The sequence below is a fragment of the Manis pentadactyla genome, chromosome 10, assembly GCF_030020395.1.
Source record: "Manis pentadactyla isolate mManPen7 chromosome 10, mManPen7.hap1, whole genome shotgun sequence".
Taxonomy (NCBI): domain Eukaryota; kingdom Metazoa; phylum Chordata; class Mammalia; order Pholidota; family Manidae; genus Manis; species Manis pentadactyla.
In genome coordinates this window covers 50,056,308-50,072,966 of record NC_080028.1, presented here as the reverse complement: position 1 = coordinate 50,072,966, position 16,659 = coordinate 50,056,308, and the positions used below count along the sequence as shown (strand labels likewise).

General features: G+C 36.6%; 1 protein-coding gene across 8 annotated transcripts in view; it reads left to right on the top strand.

Annotated features, from left to right (window-relative positions):
- Positions 1–16,659, top strand: part of R3HDM2 (R3H domain containing 2) — a 197,468-nt gene that overhangs the window by 88,427 nt on the left and 92,382 nt on the right. For 2 of the 8 annotated variants that reach the window (XM_036894828.2, XM_036894829.2), the window contains exon 3: positions 8,316–8,461. The exons of the other annotated variants lie outside the window; for them this stretch is intronic. In XM_036894828.2, the coding sequence (XP_036750723.1) occupies positions 8,316–8,461 (146 nt within the window). The remainder of the gene's footprint in view (positions 1–8,315; positions 8,462–16,659) is intronic. 8 annotated transcript variants of the gene reach the window in all.

Here is a 16,659-nt window from a genome sequence, read left to right as displayed (position 1 = left end):
CTATGTTTTGGATGTTAACCCCTTGTAGTATATGTCATTTACAAATATTCTCCCTTACCTTTTTGTTTTGCTGATGGTGTCCTTTGTTGTATAGAAGCTTTTTAGTTTGATGTTCTTCCACTTGTTCATTTTCTATTTTGTTTCCTTTGCCTGAGGAGATGTGTCCAGAAAAAATTACTCATATTCAAGAGATTTTTACCCATGTTTTCTTCTAAGAGTTTTATGGTTTCATGACTTACATTCAGGTCTCTGATCCATGTCCAGTTTATTTTTGTGTATGGAATTAGACAATAATCCAGAACAACACATTCTCTTACATGTAGCTGTCCAGTTTTGCCAACACCATTTGTTGAAGAGGCTGTCTTTTCCCCTTTGTATATCCATGGCTCCTTTATCATATATAATTGGCCATATATGTGTGGGTTTATATCTGGGCTCTCTATTCTGTTCCACTGATCTATGGGTCAGGTTTTGTGCCAATACCAAACTGGTTTGATTACTGTGGTTTTATAGTAGAGCTTGAAGTAAGGGAGCATAATCCCCCCAGGTTTGTTCTTCCTTCTCAGGATTGCTTTGGCTATTCATGGTTCCATATAAATTTATGGAAGTATTCTAGTTCATTGAAAAATGCCATTGGTATTTTGATAGGATTACACTGAATCTGTAAACTGCTTTAGGCAGGATAGCTATTTTGACAGTATTAATTCTTCCTATCTGTGAGCATGGGATACATTTCCATTTATTGGTGGTCTTTAATTTCTCTCATGAGTGCCATGTAGTTTTCAGAGTATAGGTCTTTCACCTCACTGGTTAGATTTAGTCCTACATATTTTATTCTTTTTGATAAACTTGTAATCAAGAATTGCCTTCCTGATTTCTCTTCCTGCCAGTTCATTGTTAGTATATAGAATTGCAGCATATCTACGTATATTAATTTTGTATCCTGCAACTTTGCTGAATTCAGTTATTAGTTCTAATAGTGTTTTGGTGGAGTATTTAAGGTTTTCTATGTGTAATATCTTGTCATCTGCAAATAGTGACAGTTTAACTTCTTTACCAGTTTAGATGCCTTTTTTTAAATTAGTTAATTTATTTTGTTGTCATTAATCTACAATTACATGAAGAATATTATGTTTACTAGGGTCCACCCTTCACCAAATCCCCCCCACATACCCCATTACAGTACTGTCCATCAGTGTAGTAAGATGCTGTAGAATCACTACTTGTCTTCTCTGTGTTGCACAGCCCTCCCCGTGCCCCCCCCCCACGTTATACATGCTAATCGTAATGTCCCCTTTCTTTTTCCCCACCCTTATCCCTCCCTTCCCTCCCTTTCTCCCCAGTCCCTTTCCCTTTGGTAACTGTTAGTCCATTCTTAGGTTCTATGATTCTGCTGCTGTTTTGTTCCTTCAGTCTTTCTTTGTTCCTATAGTCTTTGGGTTTGAGGTGAGTCTCTTGTAAGCAGCATAGAGATGGGTCTTGCTTTTTTATCCATTCTGTTATTCTTTGTCTTTTGATTGGTGCATTCGGTCCATTTACATTTAGGGTGATTATTGAAAGATATGTACTTATTGCCATTGCAGGCTTTAGATTCGTGGTTGCCAAAGGTTCAAGGTTAGCTTCTTTAGTATCTTACTGTCTAACTTAACTCACTTATTGAGCTATTTTAAACACTGTCTGGTCATTCTTTATTTTTCTCCCTTCTTATTCCTCCTCCTCCATTCTTTATATGTTGGTTGTTTTATTCTGTCCTCTTTTGTGCTTCCTTTAACTGCTTTTCTGGGTAGTTGATTTTATTTTTTGCCTTTAGTTAGTATTTGGTTGGTCTGCTTTCTTTGGTGTGATTTTATTTTCTCTGGTGATATCTATTTAGTCTTAGAATGCTCCCATCTAGAGCAGTCCCTCTAAAATACCCTGTAGAGGTGGTTTGTGGGAGGCAAATTCCCTCAACTTTTGCTTGTCTGGGAATTGTTTAATCCCTCCTTCATATTTAAATAATAGTCGTGCTGGATACAGTATTCTTGGTTCAAGGCCCTTCTCTTTCATTGCATTAAATATATCACGCCATTCTCTTCTAGCCTGTAAGGTTTCTGTTGAGAAGTCTGATGATAGCCTGATGGGTTTTCCTTTGTAGGTGACCTTTTTCCTCTCTCTAGCTGCCTTTAAAACTCTGTCCTTGTCCTTGATCTTTGCCATTTTAATTATTATGTGTCTTGGTGTTGTCCTCCTTGGGTCCTTTCTGTTGGGAGTTCTGTACACTTCCATGGTCTGATCGATTATTTCCTCCCCCAGTTTGGGGAAGTTTTCAGCAATTATTTCTTCAAATACTCTTTCTATTCCTTTTTCTCTCTCTTCTTCTTCTGGTACCCCTATAATGCAGATATTGTTCATTTTGGATTGGTCACACAGTTCTCTTAATATTGTTTCATTCCTGGAGATCCTTTTATCTCTCTCTGCGTCAGCTTCTATGTGTTCCTGTTCTCTGGTTTCTATTCCATCAGTGGCCTCTTGTATTTTATCCATTCTGTTTATAAATCCTTCCAGAGATTGTTTCATTTCTGTAATCTCCCTCCAGACATCTGTAATCTCCCTCTGGACTTCATCCCTTAGCTCTTGCATATTTCTTTGCAGCTCCATCAGCATGGTTATGAGCTTTATTTTTAATTCTTTTTCAGGAAGACTGGTTAGGTCTATCTCCTCAGGGTTTGCCTCTGTGATCTTGGTCTGTATCAATTTCTTCTGCCTTTTCATGGTGATAGATATATTTGTGGGGAGCTGGTGCGTGTGTTGGGTAAGAGAAAGTCCCTTCTTGCCAGTTTATGGCCTTCCTCTCCTGGGAGAACAGTGGCCTCTAGCGGCTTGTGCTGGGCAGCTGCATGCAGACGGGGCTTCTGATCTTGCCCGCCGCTATGGAGTTTATTTAGCTCTGCAGCTGCTGTGGGCGTGGCCTGCCTCAGGCTGCTACTCCAATATGGTGGAGCTACGTTGGAGGGGGAACAGGCAGGAGGCTGTTTATCGCGGTGAGGGGCCTCTGAGCTGCGCTGCAGGGGTTTGGGCACCCAGAGTTCCCCAGGATTCACAGCTGCTCGGCTATGTGTCCCAGGGCGCTTCCATCCAGCTGTGGGGTCCCTGTCCCTTTAAGACTTTCAAAAAGCACTCACTTTTCTTTGTCCTGGGTGCGCCAGTGCGGGGACCCGCTCACAGGTCTTACTGTCCTGTTTCCCTAGTTTCCAGCACCCCATGCACGCACTGTGTGTCTGCGCTCTGGTGCAGATGGCTAGGGCTGGGTGATTAGCAGTCCTGGGCTCCCTCTCCCTCCCCGTTCCGACTCCTCTCCTCCCACTGGGAGCTGAGGTGAGGGGCGCTCGGGTCCTGCCGGGCCGCAGCTTGTATCTTACCCCCTTTGCGAGGCGCTGGGTTCTTGTGGGTGTGGATGTAGTCTGGCTGTTATCCTGTGTCTTCTGTCTTTCTTTTAGGATTAGTTGTATTTGTTGTATTTTCAAAAATATAAATGGTTTTGAGAGGAGATTTCTCCTGCTCTACTCACGCCGCCATCTTGGTTCTCTCCAGTTTAGATGCCTTTTGTCTCTTTATTTTGTCTGATTGCCATGGCTAGGACCGCCAGTACTACATTGAATAAAAGTTTTGAAAATGAACATCCTCATCTTCTTCCTGATCTTAGAGGAAAAGCTTTCAGCTTTTCACTGTTAAATATGATGTTGGCTATTGGTTTGTTGTATATGGCCCTTATTGTGTTGAGGTACGTACCTTCTAAACCCATTTTATTGAGAGTTTTTATCATGAATGGATGCTGAATTTTGTCAAATGCTCTTTCAATATCTATTGAGATGATCATTGTGGTTTTTATCCTTTTTGTTACTGTGGTGTATGATACTGATTTGAGTTACAAATATTGTACCGTCCTTGCATCCCTGAAATAAATCCCACTTGGCCCTAATGGACAGTCTTTGATGTATTTTTGAATGTAGTTTGAAAATATTTTAGTGAGGATTTTTGCATCTATGTTCATCAAGGATATTGGTCTAAATTTTTCTGTTTTGTGTTGTATGACTGGTTTTGGTATTAGAGTGATGCTGGCTTCATAGAATGAGTTTGGAAGTATTCTCTCATCTTCTTTTTGGAATACTTCAAGAAGGATGGGTATTCGATGTTCTTTAAATGTTTGGTAGAATTCAGCTGTGAAGCCATCTGGACCTGGAGTTTTGTTTTTAGGTAGTTTTTTAATTACCAGTTCGATTTCATTGCTGGTAATTGTTCTGTTCAGATTTTCTGTTTCTTCCTGGGTCAGTCTTAGAAGGTTATATTATTCTAGAAAGTTTTCCATTTCTTCTAGGTTGTCCAATTTAATGATGAATAATTTTTTGTATTATTCTCTAATATGTCTTTGTATTTCTGTGGTATCCATTGTGATTATTCCTTCTTCATTTCTGATTTTGTTTATATGTGTACCCTCTTTTTTTTTCTTGATAAGTCTGGCTAGAGATTTATCGTTTTGTTTATTTTCTCTATGAACCAGCTTCTAGTCTCATTGATTTTTTTCTGTTCTTCTGTATTTCTACTCTGGTCTTTATTATGTCCATTTATTCTTCTTTTACTAGTTTCTTTAATTGTGAATTTAGACTGTTTATTTGGGATTGCTCTTGTTTTTTAAGGTAAGTTGTATTTGCTATGTACTTTCCTCTTAGAAATGCCTTTGCTGAGTCCCACAGATTTTAGGCTACTGAGTTTTTGTTTTCATTTGTCTACATGTATTGCTTGATTTCTGTTTTAATTTGTTCATTGATCCATTGATTATTTAGAAGCATGTTGTTAAGCCTCCATGTGGTTGTAGGCTTTTTTGTTTTCTTTGTGTAATTTATTTCTGATTTCATACAGTTGTGGTCTGAGAAGCTGCTTGATACAGGTTCAGTTTTTTTGAATGTAGGGAGGCTCTTTTTGTGGGCTAGTATGTGTATTTGCATTCCATGTACACTTGAGAAAAATGTGTATCCTACTGCTTTTGGGTGGAATGTTCTGTAGATATCTGTTAAGTCCTCTGATCTAATGTATTAGTCAGTGCCTCTGCTTCCTTATTTATTTTCTGTCTGGTTGATCTATCGATGTGAGTGGTGTGTTAAAGTCTGGTAAAATGAATGTGTTGCAGTCTGTTTCCCCCTTTAATTCTATCAGTATTTGTTTTACATATTTAGGTGCTCCTATGTTGGGTGTATAGATAATTATAATGGTTATATCCTCTTGTTGGACTGACCCCTTTATCATAATGTTATGTCTTTGTCTCTTGTTACTTTCTTTGTCTTGAAATGTATTTTGTCTGATAGAAATACTGCTACTCCTGCTTTTTTTGCCCTATTATTTGAATGAACTATCTTTTTCCATCCCTTCACTTTTAGTTTGTGTATGTCTGGGTCTGAAATGAGTTTCTTATAGGCAGCATATAGATGGGTCTTGTTTCTTTATCCAGTTTTCCACTCTGTGTCTTTTGATTGTTGCATTCAGTCTATGTACATTTAAGGTGATTATTGATAGATACGTACTTAATTGCCATTTTATTAATTGTTTTCTGGTTGTTGTTTTTTTTTAATTTTGTATCATTAATCTACAATTACATGAAGAACATTATGTTTACTAGGCTCCCCCCTTCACCAAGTTTCCTCCACATACCCACCCCTTCACAGTCACTGTCCATCAGCGTTGTAAGATGCTGTAAAATCACTACTTGTCTTCTCTGTGTTGTAGAGCCTGCCCCATGCCCCCCCACATTATACATGCTAATTGTAATGCCCCCTTTCTTTTTCCCCGCCCTTATCCCTCCCTTCCCACCCATCCTCCCCAGTCCCTTTCCCTTTGGTAACTGTTAGTCCATTTGTGGTTTCTGTGATTCTGCTGCTGTTTTGTTCCTTCAGTTTTTCTTTGTTCTTATACTCCACATATGAGTGAAATCATTTGGTACTTGTCTTTCTCCACCTGGCTTATTTCACTGAGCATAATACTCTAGCTCCATCCATGTTGTTGCAAATGGGAGGATTTGTTTTCTTCTTATGGCTGAATAATATTCTATTGTGTATATGTACCACATCTTTTTTATCTTCTGGTTGTTTTTATAGCTCCTCTCTGTTCCTTTCTTTCTTATACTTTTGTTATTTGTTGGTGTTCTTAAGTGTTGTGATTGAATTTCTCTTTTTTTAAAATTTTCTTTTTGTGAATCTATTGTTGGCTTTTGTTTTGTGGTTACCAAAGCTGCAAGGAAAGCTTCTTTACTATGTAACAGTCTATCTTAAATTGCTAATTACTCTATTTCAGACATAATCTAAAGGTACTTTTTCATCTTCTTCCTCCTCCTCCTTGTCCTCTTCCTCCACACTTTATGTATTAGATGTCATAATCTGCACTTTTTGTGTATCCCTTAACTTATTTTTTGAATACTTGATTTTGCTTCTTTTGTTTTAATTGTGTACTTGCTTGGTAATTAATTGGTCTACCTTTACTTGTGGGTCTATTTTCACTTGTGAAAGCTATTTAGACTAAGGAATATTTCCATCTACACAGTTCCTTTAACATATCCTGTAGGGCTGGCTGACTATTCCTTCAACTTTTATGTGGAAATTGTTTAATCCCTGCTACAAATTTCAGTGATAATCTTACCAGGTGGAGGATTCTTGGTTCGATGCCTTTCTGTTTCATTACATTAAGTATATCATGCCAGTCTCTTCTGGCTTGTAAAGTTTCTGCTGAGAAGTCTGCTGATAGCTGATGGTGTTTCCTTTGTAAGTAATCTTTTTTCTCTCTCTGGTTGACTCTCTCCTTATCCTTGATCTCTGCCATTGTAATTATTATGTCTCCGTGTTGTCTTCCTGGGATTCCTTTTGTTAGGGGCTCTCTGAGTTTCCGTGACCTGAGTGTCTTGTTTCCTTCCCCTGATTGGGGAGTTTTCACCAGTTATTTACTTAAAAAGACTTTCTATCCCTTTGTCTCCCTCTTCTCCTTTTTGTACCCCTATTATACAAATTGTTTCATTTGGATAGGTCACACAGCACTCTTTATTCTTTCATTCCTAGAGATCCTTTTTTCTCTCTGTTCCTCAGCTTTGTTGTGTTCCTGTTCTCTTGTCTTCCAATTTCTATCTCATTGTCTTCTCTACCTGCAGTAATCCACTCTTGCTTGGTAATTAATTGGTCTACCTTTACTGGTGGGTTTATCTTCACTTGTGAAAGCTATTTAGACTAAGGAATATTTCCATCTACAAAGTTCATTTAACATATCCTGTACAGCTGGCTGACTTTTAAATCCCTCCATTGTATGTTTCATTTCAGATACTGTTTTTTTCAGCTCTGAGTGGCCCTTTTTCAGGTAGTCTATCTCTTTTTTTGAAGTTCTCCCTGAGATCTTGAATCATTTTTCTGTAGATCAGTGAGCATGTTTATGACTTTTACTTTGAAATCTTTATCAAGAAGATCGGTGACCTCCATTTCATTTAGCCCTATTTCTGATGTCTTATCCTGTAGTTTTGTTTGGAACATACTCCTCTGCCTCCTCCTTTTGTCAGGGTTTCTGTGTTTTTTCCCTTGTAGTAGATGGATCTGCTATGTTTCCTGGTCTATAGAGTAATATCTTTATGAAGGAGGCATCTTATGGTGCCCAGAAGCTCAAAACTCTATTCTCCAGTGCCTGGTTCTGCTTTGCGGGAACCCCAGCTGTTATTGGTGTGGAGTAGGTGGGGCCACCTTTCATCCAAGTCTGCAGCTCTGCTTTCAGTTTGCTTCAGCCGCCTTTGTGATCTGAGCAGAGGCTGCTGCTGGGATCGCTGTGGTCAGGGTTACCTTCTGCCTGCCCTGCAGTGATGGCTGGGCTGCAGTGTTAACAGGGTGAGTGGGGCCATTGTGTGGCCCTGGGGCAGGATGGGATGTGCAGCACCATGTTTGGAGACTTGTGGGGAGGAAGAAACTCCCTGGGTGGGCTCCTACAGGCATCTCCCTGGCTTTGCTGAAATGGGGTTGAGCAAGCTGGGAGAGTCTCCTTTTCTCTGCCAGGCAGCAAAGTCTGACACTGCTGCTGGGCTGAGTGGGTTGGCTTGCTAGCAGTGCACATGGAGGCAACTTGGGTCTGAGTTGCCAGCGAGAGGGATGGAGTGTCTGGGGCTCCCAAGAGTTCCAGACTTGTTGGGCTGAAGGAGGGCTGGGGAGATATCTCCCACCTGCCTTTTATCTTGAGGAGAGAGCTATGTCCAATCCTTACTCCTGTTTCCCCTCCTATTCCTGACAAGTCTTTCAAACTGCCATCTCTGCTTTGGGTCTCAGGACTGGTGGTGCATGCCTGCCCTCAACAAGCAGCTGCAGTCTCAGTCTTCCAGAGTGTTCAAGCTGTCCCTGGTGTCCAGCCCTGCTCATTACCAGAACCCAGTGCAATGTGGACTTGTCCTCCCAGAGCAGTACTTCAGGGCCAGGTTTGTAGCATACCTGGACTCCTGTCCCCTCCGTGCTCCATTCCTCTTTCTCCCACCTGTGGGCTAGGGTCAAGGGAGGGCTTGGGTCCTGTTCAGTAGTGGCTCTGCCACTTTACCTTTATCTGTGTGGTCTTTTTTTCTTCCCCTGGTGTAGGTGGTCTGTTCTGCAGTCTTTAGGTCATTTTCAGGTTTAGTTGTATTTGCTGTATTTTCTTTTATGTGTTTTTGGGAGGAGGTTTCTGCATTTCCTTCCTACTCCACCATCTTTTTCTTTACCTCCTATATAAACTTTTGAAGAAAAAAGAGGAGGCAACATTTCCCAGTTCTTTCTGTGAGCCCAACCTTACCCTTATACCAAAACCAGGGAAAAGTAGAGGAAAACTACAGACCAATATCTGTTATGGACATAGATGCAAAAATCCTTAACAAAATTTTAGTAAACTTAAGCCAACAGTATATACAAAGGAGAACACATCATGACCAGGTAAGGGTTATCCCACCATTTCAAGGTTGGTTTAGCATTCAAAATTCAAGCACTATAACTCACTGTATTAACAGACTAAAAAAGAAAACATTTTGATTATCTCAAAAGCAGAAAAAGAATTTGAGAAAATTCATCTTCCATTCATGTTAAAAACTTGCAGCAAATTAGGAGGGAACTTCCTCAATCTGATGGAGAGCTTTTTTGAGAAACCTCCAGCTAATACTATATTTAATGATGAAATACTGAATTCTTTGCTCTTAAGAGCAGGAATTAAGGCATGAATATTTGTTCTTGCCACTTGTTTTCAACATAGTATTGACAATTCTCAGCAGTGAAATAAGCTATACAAAGTCAGTATATAAAAATAGCAGCAACAGACTCCAAGAAGGGACTAGTGCTTACCAAAGGGGAGGGGTGGGGAAGAGCGAGTGGGGAGGGAGGGAGAAAGGGATTGTGGGGTAACATGATTGGTGCACATGGTATGTGTGGGGTCATGGGGAAGACAATGTAGCTCAGAGAAGGCAAATAGGGACTCTGTGGCATCTTACTACACTGATGGACAGTGACTGCAATAGAGTATGGGGGGTTACTTGATAATAAGGGTGAATGTAATAACCACATTGGTTTTCTTGTGAAACCTTCATAAGAGTGTATATCAATGATACCTTAATAAAAAAAAGATTGTAAAAAATAAAATAAAATAAAATAAATAGGTGCTGTATCAAAAAATCAATTAATATACTATGAAGAGCAATGAAACTGAGGTTGATGAAATGCACCATTTACAAATAGCATAAAAATATGAAATTCTTAGGCTAAAATTTGCAAGACATGTGCAATAGCTGTTTAGTGGAAACTGCAAACACTGCTTATGGATCAGAAGATTCTGTATTGTTAAGATTTCAGTTCTTCCATCATTGATCTGTAGATTCAACACAATCCAAGTTAACTGACACACTGACACTAAAATTTATCCGGAAATACAAAGGGTCTAGAATACACAAAGTTTGAAGCAAAGGTCAAAGTTGGAGGGCTTAACACTACCTGATTTCAAGACTTATAAAGATCTGGTAATTAGGTGATGTGGCAATAGTGTGAAAATAGGCATATAGATCAAAGGAAGATAATAGAGGTCCAGAAATAAATCCATACGGTATGGTCAGTTGATTTTTGATAGTTGCCAAGATATTTCAGTGGGGAAATGATAATTTTTATATAAGTGGTCCTTAAACAATTGGATAACCATTTTAAGGGAGGAAAAATACTTCTTCCTTCTACTCTTCTAGGTTCTCAGCTGGCTTACTGTCTGGGACAGATTAACAAGAGAAAAAAGTTCTGTAACATGTATACTTCATATATACATGGGAGAAACTCATGCATGAGTAACTCAAAGGTTTGGTTAGAACTTAAGCAAAGGAACAATAATTTTTTAGAGAACTGATATGACAAAAGAAAAGGACCTTGAGTCCCTAGGGGTGGCAAATTGTGGGAAGGCAAATTTATGTGAATACTTATATATGTATATATATGGTAGATAAAGTTAGTTATTTAGTACAGTTTATGTAGGGTCCTCTGGTACCATCTCCAGGCTGATAAGGGTTGTCTCTCATGATTAACTTGCATCTTCTTTGGTAAAGAAAGAGGAGGACAGTTTTGTAAATTTAAGTCCTGTTTTTAGGCAAATGGAGGGCACAGGGCTTTTCTTTATCTGCTTCTCAATTTTCTTCTGCTCAAAATAATGCTTATGCCAGAGTGGCAGATTTTGTCATGGCAAATGCTGTTACCTTTACCACATTGAAAAAACAACAAAAAATATAACCCTCCAACTTGACATCAAAAAACTAACTCAAAATGGACTGTAGACTTATATGTAAGAGCTAAAACAAATTCTAGAAGGAAACATCTGAGAAAATTATTGTGATCATAGATTAGGCAAAAATGTCATAAATTGAACACGAAAAGCACAAAGTTTAAAAAAATGGATGTTTGAGTTCATCAAAATAAAATAATTCTCTTTAAAGACACAGTAGAGAAAATCCAAAGACAAGCTATAGACTGGCAGAAAAAAAAAGTTTAAGAAAATATTCCCTTGTAGGATATATGAAGAACTCTTATAATTCAGTAATAAGACAACCCAATTAAAAAAATAGTCAAGAGATGTGAACACTTTGTCAAAGAAGGTATGGTATTGGCAAATAAGCACATGAAAAGATGTTCAACATTAGTGTTTAAGGAAATACAAAGTAAAACCACAAGATATTGCTGTACAGCTGTTAGTGTGGCTGATCTTAAAAAGTGTGACTGAATCAAATGTGAGGATGTGGAGCAACTGAAACTCTAATATGTAACTGATAGGAATGTAAGATTTACAACCACTTCGAAACAGTTTGACTTAAAAACATTAAACATACATTTATCATAACAGCAATTCCACCTCTGAAATGAATACTTAAATCCGTATCAAGACTTGCACTGAATGTCTATACCAACTCTGTAATAGTTAAAAATTGGAACCAACCCATGTATTACTTAAGAGGTAGATAAACAAATTGTGGTTTATTTATGCAGTGGTGTACTTCTCAGCAATAAAAATGGGCAATCTTTTGAAATACTGGTACGTGGTATTGTAAAGAGCTGTTAATTAAAAATTTTGACGGTTAGGTGTCTTCCTTGTCTTAATTTGCATTTTCCTAATTACTAGTAAAAGATGAGCTTTTATTATTGGCTCTGGGTTTCTACTTCTGAGTCTTTTGTCAACTTTTCTACTGAGTTATTTGTCTTTTTCTTTTTGGCTTATAATTCTTTGTATATATTGAATATCAATTATTTGTCATGTGTATGTTTCAAAAATTTGCATTCTGTAGCTTATCTCTTTATGATTTTTTTTCATTGTATGGAAGTTTTAAATTTTAAAGTCATCATTTATAATCTTTTTTTTTTTCTGGTCTGTGTTTCTGATTTTTAAGAAGTCTTTCCTTATGCTGAGGTCAATAAAGATTCTTCTGCATTTGCTTCTGACAGTTTTAAGGATTTACTTTTCATATATAGGTTTTATTCCGCCTGGAATTTATGTTTGTGTGTGTGTGTCAATGTGGCTCTGGTTTTCTATTCTATATAGGTAACTAATTAGCCCAAACCCTTTGTTATTGAATATTAATTATGACTCCTCTAATCAAGTTTTTGGGTATGTGTGAGTCTGTTCTAGGATCATTATTCTTTCCCATTGGTCTGCTTAATTTCCACTTAATTTCCACATGTCTTAATTACTACTTAATTACAAATGAAAAACCTACACCCAGTAGGGCAGATCTTTCCACCTTGTTTATCTTACTCTTTCTCCATTGACATTTTTGTTAGAATTGCATTGAATTTATAGATTAACTGAAGATAACTGGCCTAGCAATATTGAGTATTTTGCCAGAGGTATGGTCTGTAACTCTATTTATTTGGGTTTTATAATATCCTTCACTAGTGTTTCATAAATATTTCATTGAAAATCTTTTTTTTTTTTTTTTATCCCTAGGTAGTACTGGTTATTGTGTTTGGGTTCTCTTTTTCTATTGTTAGAATACAGGTACATTGTTAATTTTAGTATATTGATCTTCACTGCTTCTGAATTTTTTTTGATGCTGAATGGTTAGTCCTTAAGATCCTACACAGTCATACTGCTTAATTAGGATAGTTTTGATTTTCTTTCTAATTTTTGTACATCCTATTCCATTTTTGTGTCTTACTGCTTTTGTCTAAGACCTCCATTCAATATTAAAAAGAGACAGAGTGATGGTGAGCTTCCTTATTTCACTCCTGACTGTAATGGATACTAGTTTTTCCTGTTCAATTCAGTAATAATGATAATGTCTGTCTGGTACTGTGTCAGTGATTTGTTGATCATTTTTATAATATCTTGCAAGGCAAGTACATTTGTTCCATTTTACAGATGAAGCTCAAAGAAGTAGAGTAGTTTGCCAGTTATGTGATTAGTGAGTAGAAAACCTGCAAATGAATCACTGTTAATCCTTGTGCTTTACCTCAAGGAAGATCTTTCAGTGAGAAGTATAAAGTCTTGCCAAAATGAAATAGTGACATTGTCTTTATGAATTCTTCATCTGCTCTGTGCTCTAGAAGCAGCACATTCTCCCTCAAAACTCTGGATCGCAGACCTTACCTATTGCTTCCTTTCAGTTTCCTGTTGATACAAATGAACACTATTGTTTTTTAGTCTTAATTATGAATTAATTTGGAGTACATCTTACTCATTGATTATCCAGTTCATGTTCAGTTTTCCCTAGTTGTCTCCAAGGTAACTTTTCTTATGATTGTATGAATATGGATCCAAACAAGGTTTGGATTTAAACTTTTTAGTTGAACAAATTGTGGGAACCAGAGAGTTCGCTATGTACTGGGGGATGCTATGGATGAATTTTTTTGTGATTCAGTCTAGAAGAGCTGGAAAGCTTTTACTGGAATCTTGATACTGCCCATTTTAAAACTTGATTTGCTTTGCTAACAATTATGAGAATCTGAACACGCATAGTTGTGTGACCCAGTGAATAGCTAAGATTCTCAGTTAACCCTAAGTTCAGTTTTGAGGATTCTTTTTGATGTAAAACTCACATTTAAGTCTTAATATACTATGCATGGAGGGACCTAAAAGTTCCCAATTGCTTATTTTCCTCATCATTATCATCTGTTAACTCATGTAGTTCAGTATAAGAATGACTTTTAAAAATATCTGATTACAGAATCAATCCATGGTTATTAAGAACATTTTAGAAAATACAGGTGGGTTAAACTACATAAAGGAAAAAATAAGTATCACCTGTAATCTCACTCCTAAGAGATACTTGTTATATTTTTGTTATGTATATTTAACGCATTATCTTTTCATACTTATTTACAGTTAATATAATGCATATATAGTTTTGTGTGAGTTTTTCTAGACTATCACAGATAGTTCCCTTATATATTAAAAAATTTATAGTCACATCATGAGAATGACTTTATAGTCATTCATTTGAATTTGTCATCATTTATTATTCCTATTTTTTGCTATTTAACTTATTTCCAGATTGTTCTCTATAATAAATAATGTTCATGAACATTTTTATATACAAATATTTTCCATATATTTGAATATTGAAGAATGAGATTTCAGTGAAAAGCATTTAAAATGCTTAGAATGGTGCCTAGATCATAGAACATACTCAGATTTTGGCAAATGCACCTTCCTTTTATCACTTAATATGACCTGGAGGTCTTAAAGTACTTATATGGCTTTAGCTAATGATTTTTTAAGAGAATAACTTTGTGAAGGAATGTTAGCATTCAAATATACTGCAGTCTGTCCCATCTTACAAAAGCCCCTCTTGATTCTCTCTCTGCTCCAGCTACATCTCATTTCTCTTTACAGTAAAATTATTTAAAGGAGTTACCTATTTTTGCTATCACCAGTTTCTCTCCTTTTTTCTCTTGACCTACTGCATTTAAGCTTTCCCCACTGCCACCTTTTATTCCTAAATCCAGTAATCAATTGTAAATTCTCATCTCATTTGTCTTGTAAGTATTTGATGTTTATTGTCTTCTCTTCCTTGAAATGTTTTTTCATTTGACTTCCAAAACATTGCACTTTCTTTCCTCCATGGCCATTCCTTCTTAGTTTCCCTTGCTGTTTTTTCTTTTTTCTTAATGAAAATTTTCAAAATACAAAGTAAATAGAATATTATAATGAGCCCCCCATATATCCTTCAATAATCATCAGCATTCTGCTGTTCTTGTTTAATTTATACCATTAGCCATTGCTTACCCCTACTTGATTATTATTTTTTTATTTTTTTAAGTCATATTTATTGAGGTGTAATACACATAGAGTAACATTTACCCTTTTTAAGTGAAAAGCTCTGTAAGGTTTTTTTTAGTTCTTTTTTTAAATTTAAGTGTTGTTGATACACAATCTTATGTTGGTTTCAAGTATGCAACACAGTGATTCACCAACTACTCACATTATTAAATCCTCCCCCCCATTAGTGCAGTTACTATCTGTCAACATAGGAAGATGTTATAGAATCATTGGCTATATATTCCCCATGCTTTACTAACATCTCCATGACCAGCTTACATTATGATTGAGAATTTTTGTGTCCCTTTATCCCCCTTGCCATCCCCACCCACACTAACCCCTCCCCATGGTAACCACCAGTCACTTCTTAATGTCTCTGAGTCTACTGCTATTTTGTTCATTTTGTTTTGTTTTGTTTTTAAATTCCACAAATAAGTGAAATCATATGGTAGTTCTCTTTTTCCACCTGGCTTATTTCAGTTAGCATAATAATCTAGGTCCATCCATATCGTCCCAAATGGCAGGATTTATTTATTTTTTATGGCTGAATAATATTCCATTGTGTATATGTACCACATCTTTATCTATTCATCTATTGGTGGATCTTTTGGTTGTTTTCATTATCTTGACTGTTGTAAGTAATGCAGCAATAAACACAGGGGTGCACATATCTTTTCTAATAATGATTTTGTTTCTTTTGGGTAAATTCCCAGATGTTGAATTTATAAGTTTCGACAAAAATATGCAATCTTGTAACCACTACCACAATCCATATACAGAGTTAACCATCACCTTGTTCCTTTTGCCCTTTGTAGTTGGTCTCCTTGTCTTACCCCCAGATCCTAGTAATCACTAATCTATTTACTATCCCTATAATTTTGGTTTTTCCAGAATATCATGTAAATGGATCTCATAGTATGTAATGTTTTAATGCTTCCTTCTTTTGCTCAACATAACTTTGAGATTCATCCAAGTTGTTGCATGTGTTAGTTCATTTCTTTTTGTTACTCTGTAGAATTCCATTGTATGAATGTACTACAGTTTATTCACTGAGGGAAATTTTGATTGTTTCCCCTTTTTATTCAGTTATGAATACAGCAGCTATTATTCTTCTACAGTTTTTTTATGGATGTAGGTTTTCATTTCTCTGGAATAAATAGGTAGGAGCAGGATTGCTGGGTCATATGGTAAGTGTATTTTAACTTTATAAGAAACTATCAAACTGTTATCCATAGTGGCTATATCAGAGTTCCAGTTGCTGTCTTTCGTCACTAGGATTATCAGTATTTTATATTTAAGTCCTTTGTGTATCTTAAATTGGGTTATATTCTTACTGAGCTTTGAGAGTTCTTTATATTTTCTGGATTCAAGTCATTTGTTGGATAAATAATTTTCATGTAATTTCTTCTGTACGGTGTCTTATCTTTTTATCTTAGTGTTTTTTGCAGAATGAAAGTTTTTAATTTTGATAAATTCCAACTTCAATTTTTTTCATTATGGATTGTGCTTTTGGTATCTTGTTTAAGAATTCTTTGCCCAATCCCGTCACAAAGATTTACTCCTGTGTTTCTTCTAAGCATTTTATAGTGTAACGTTTTACATTTAGATCAACAATCTGTTTTGAGTTAGTTTTTCTGTAAGGTGTGAGGTTTGGGTTGCTAATTTATTTATTTTTGCATATGGATGTCCAGTGGCTTTTGTATCATTTGTTTAAAAAACTGTCCTTTCTCCATTAAATTGCCTTTGCACCTTTCTAGAAAATCAGTTGGTATATTTATATGGTTCTGGACTCTTTTCTTTTATTCCATTGATTTATCTGTCCTTCCTTTCACCAGTTCTATACTATCTTGATTACTGTAACTTTATAGTAGGTTTTAA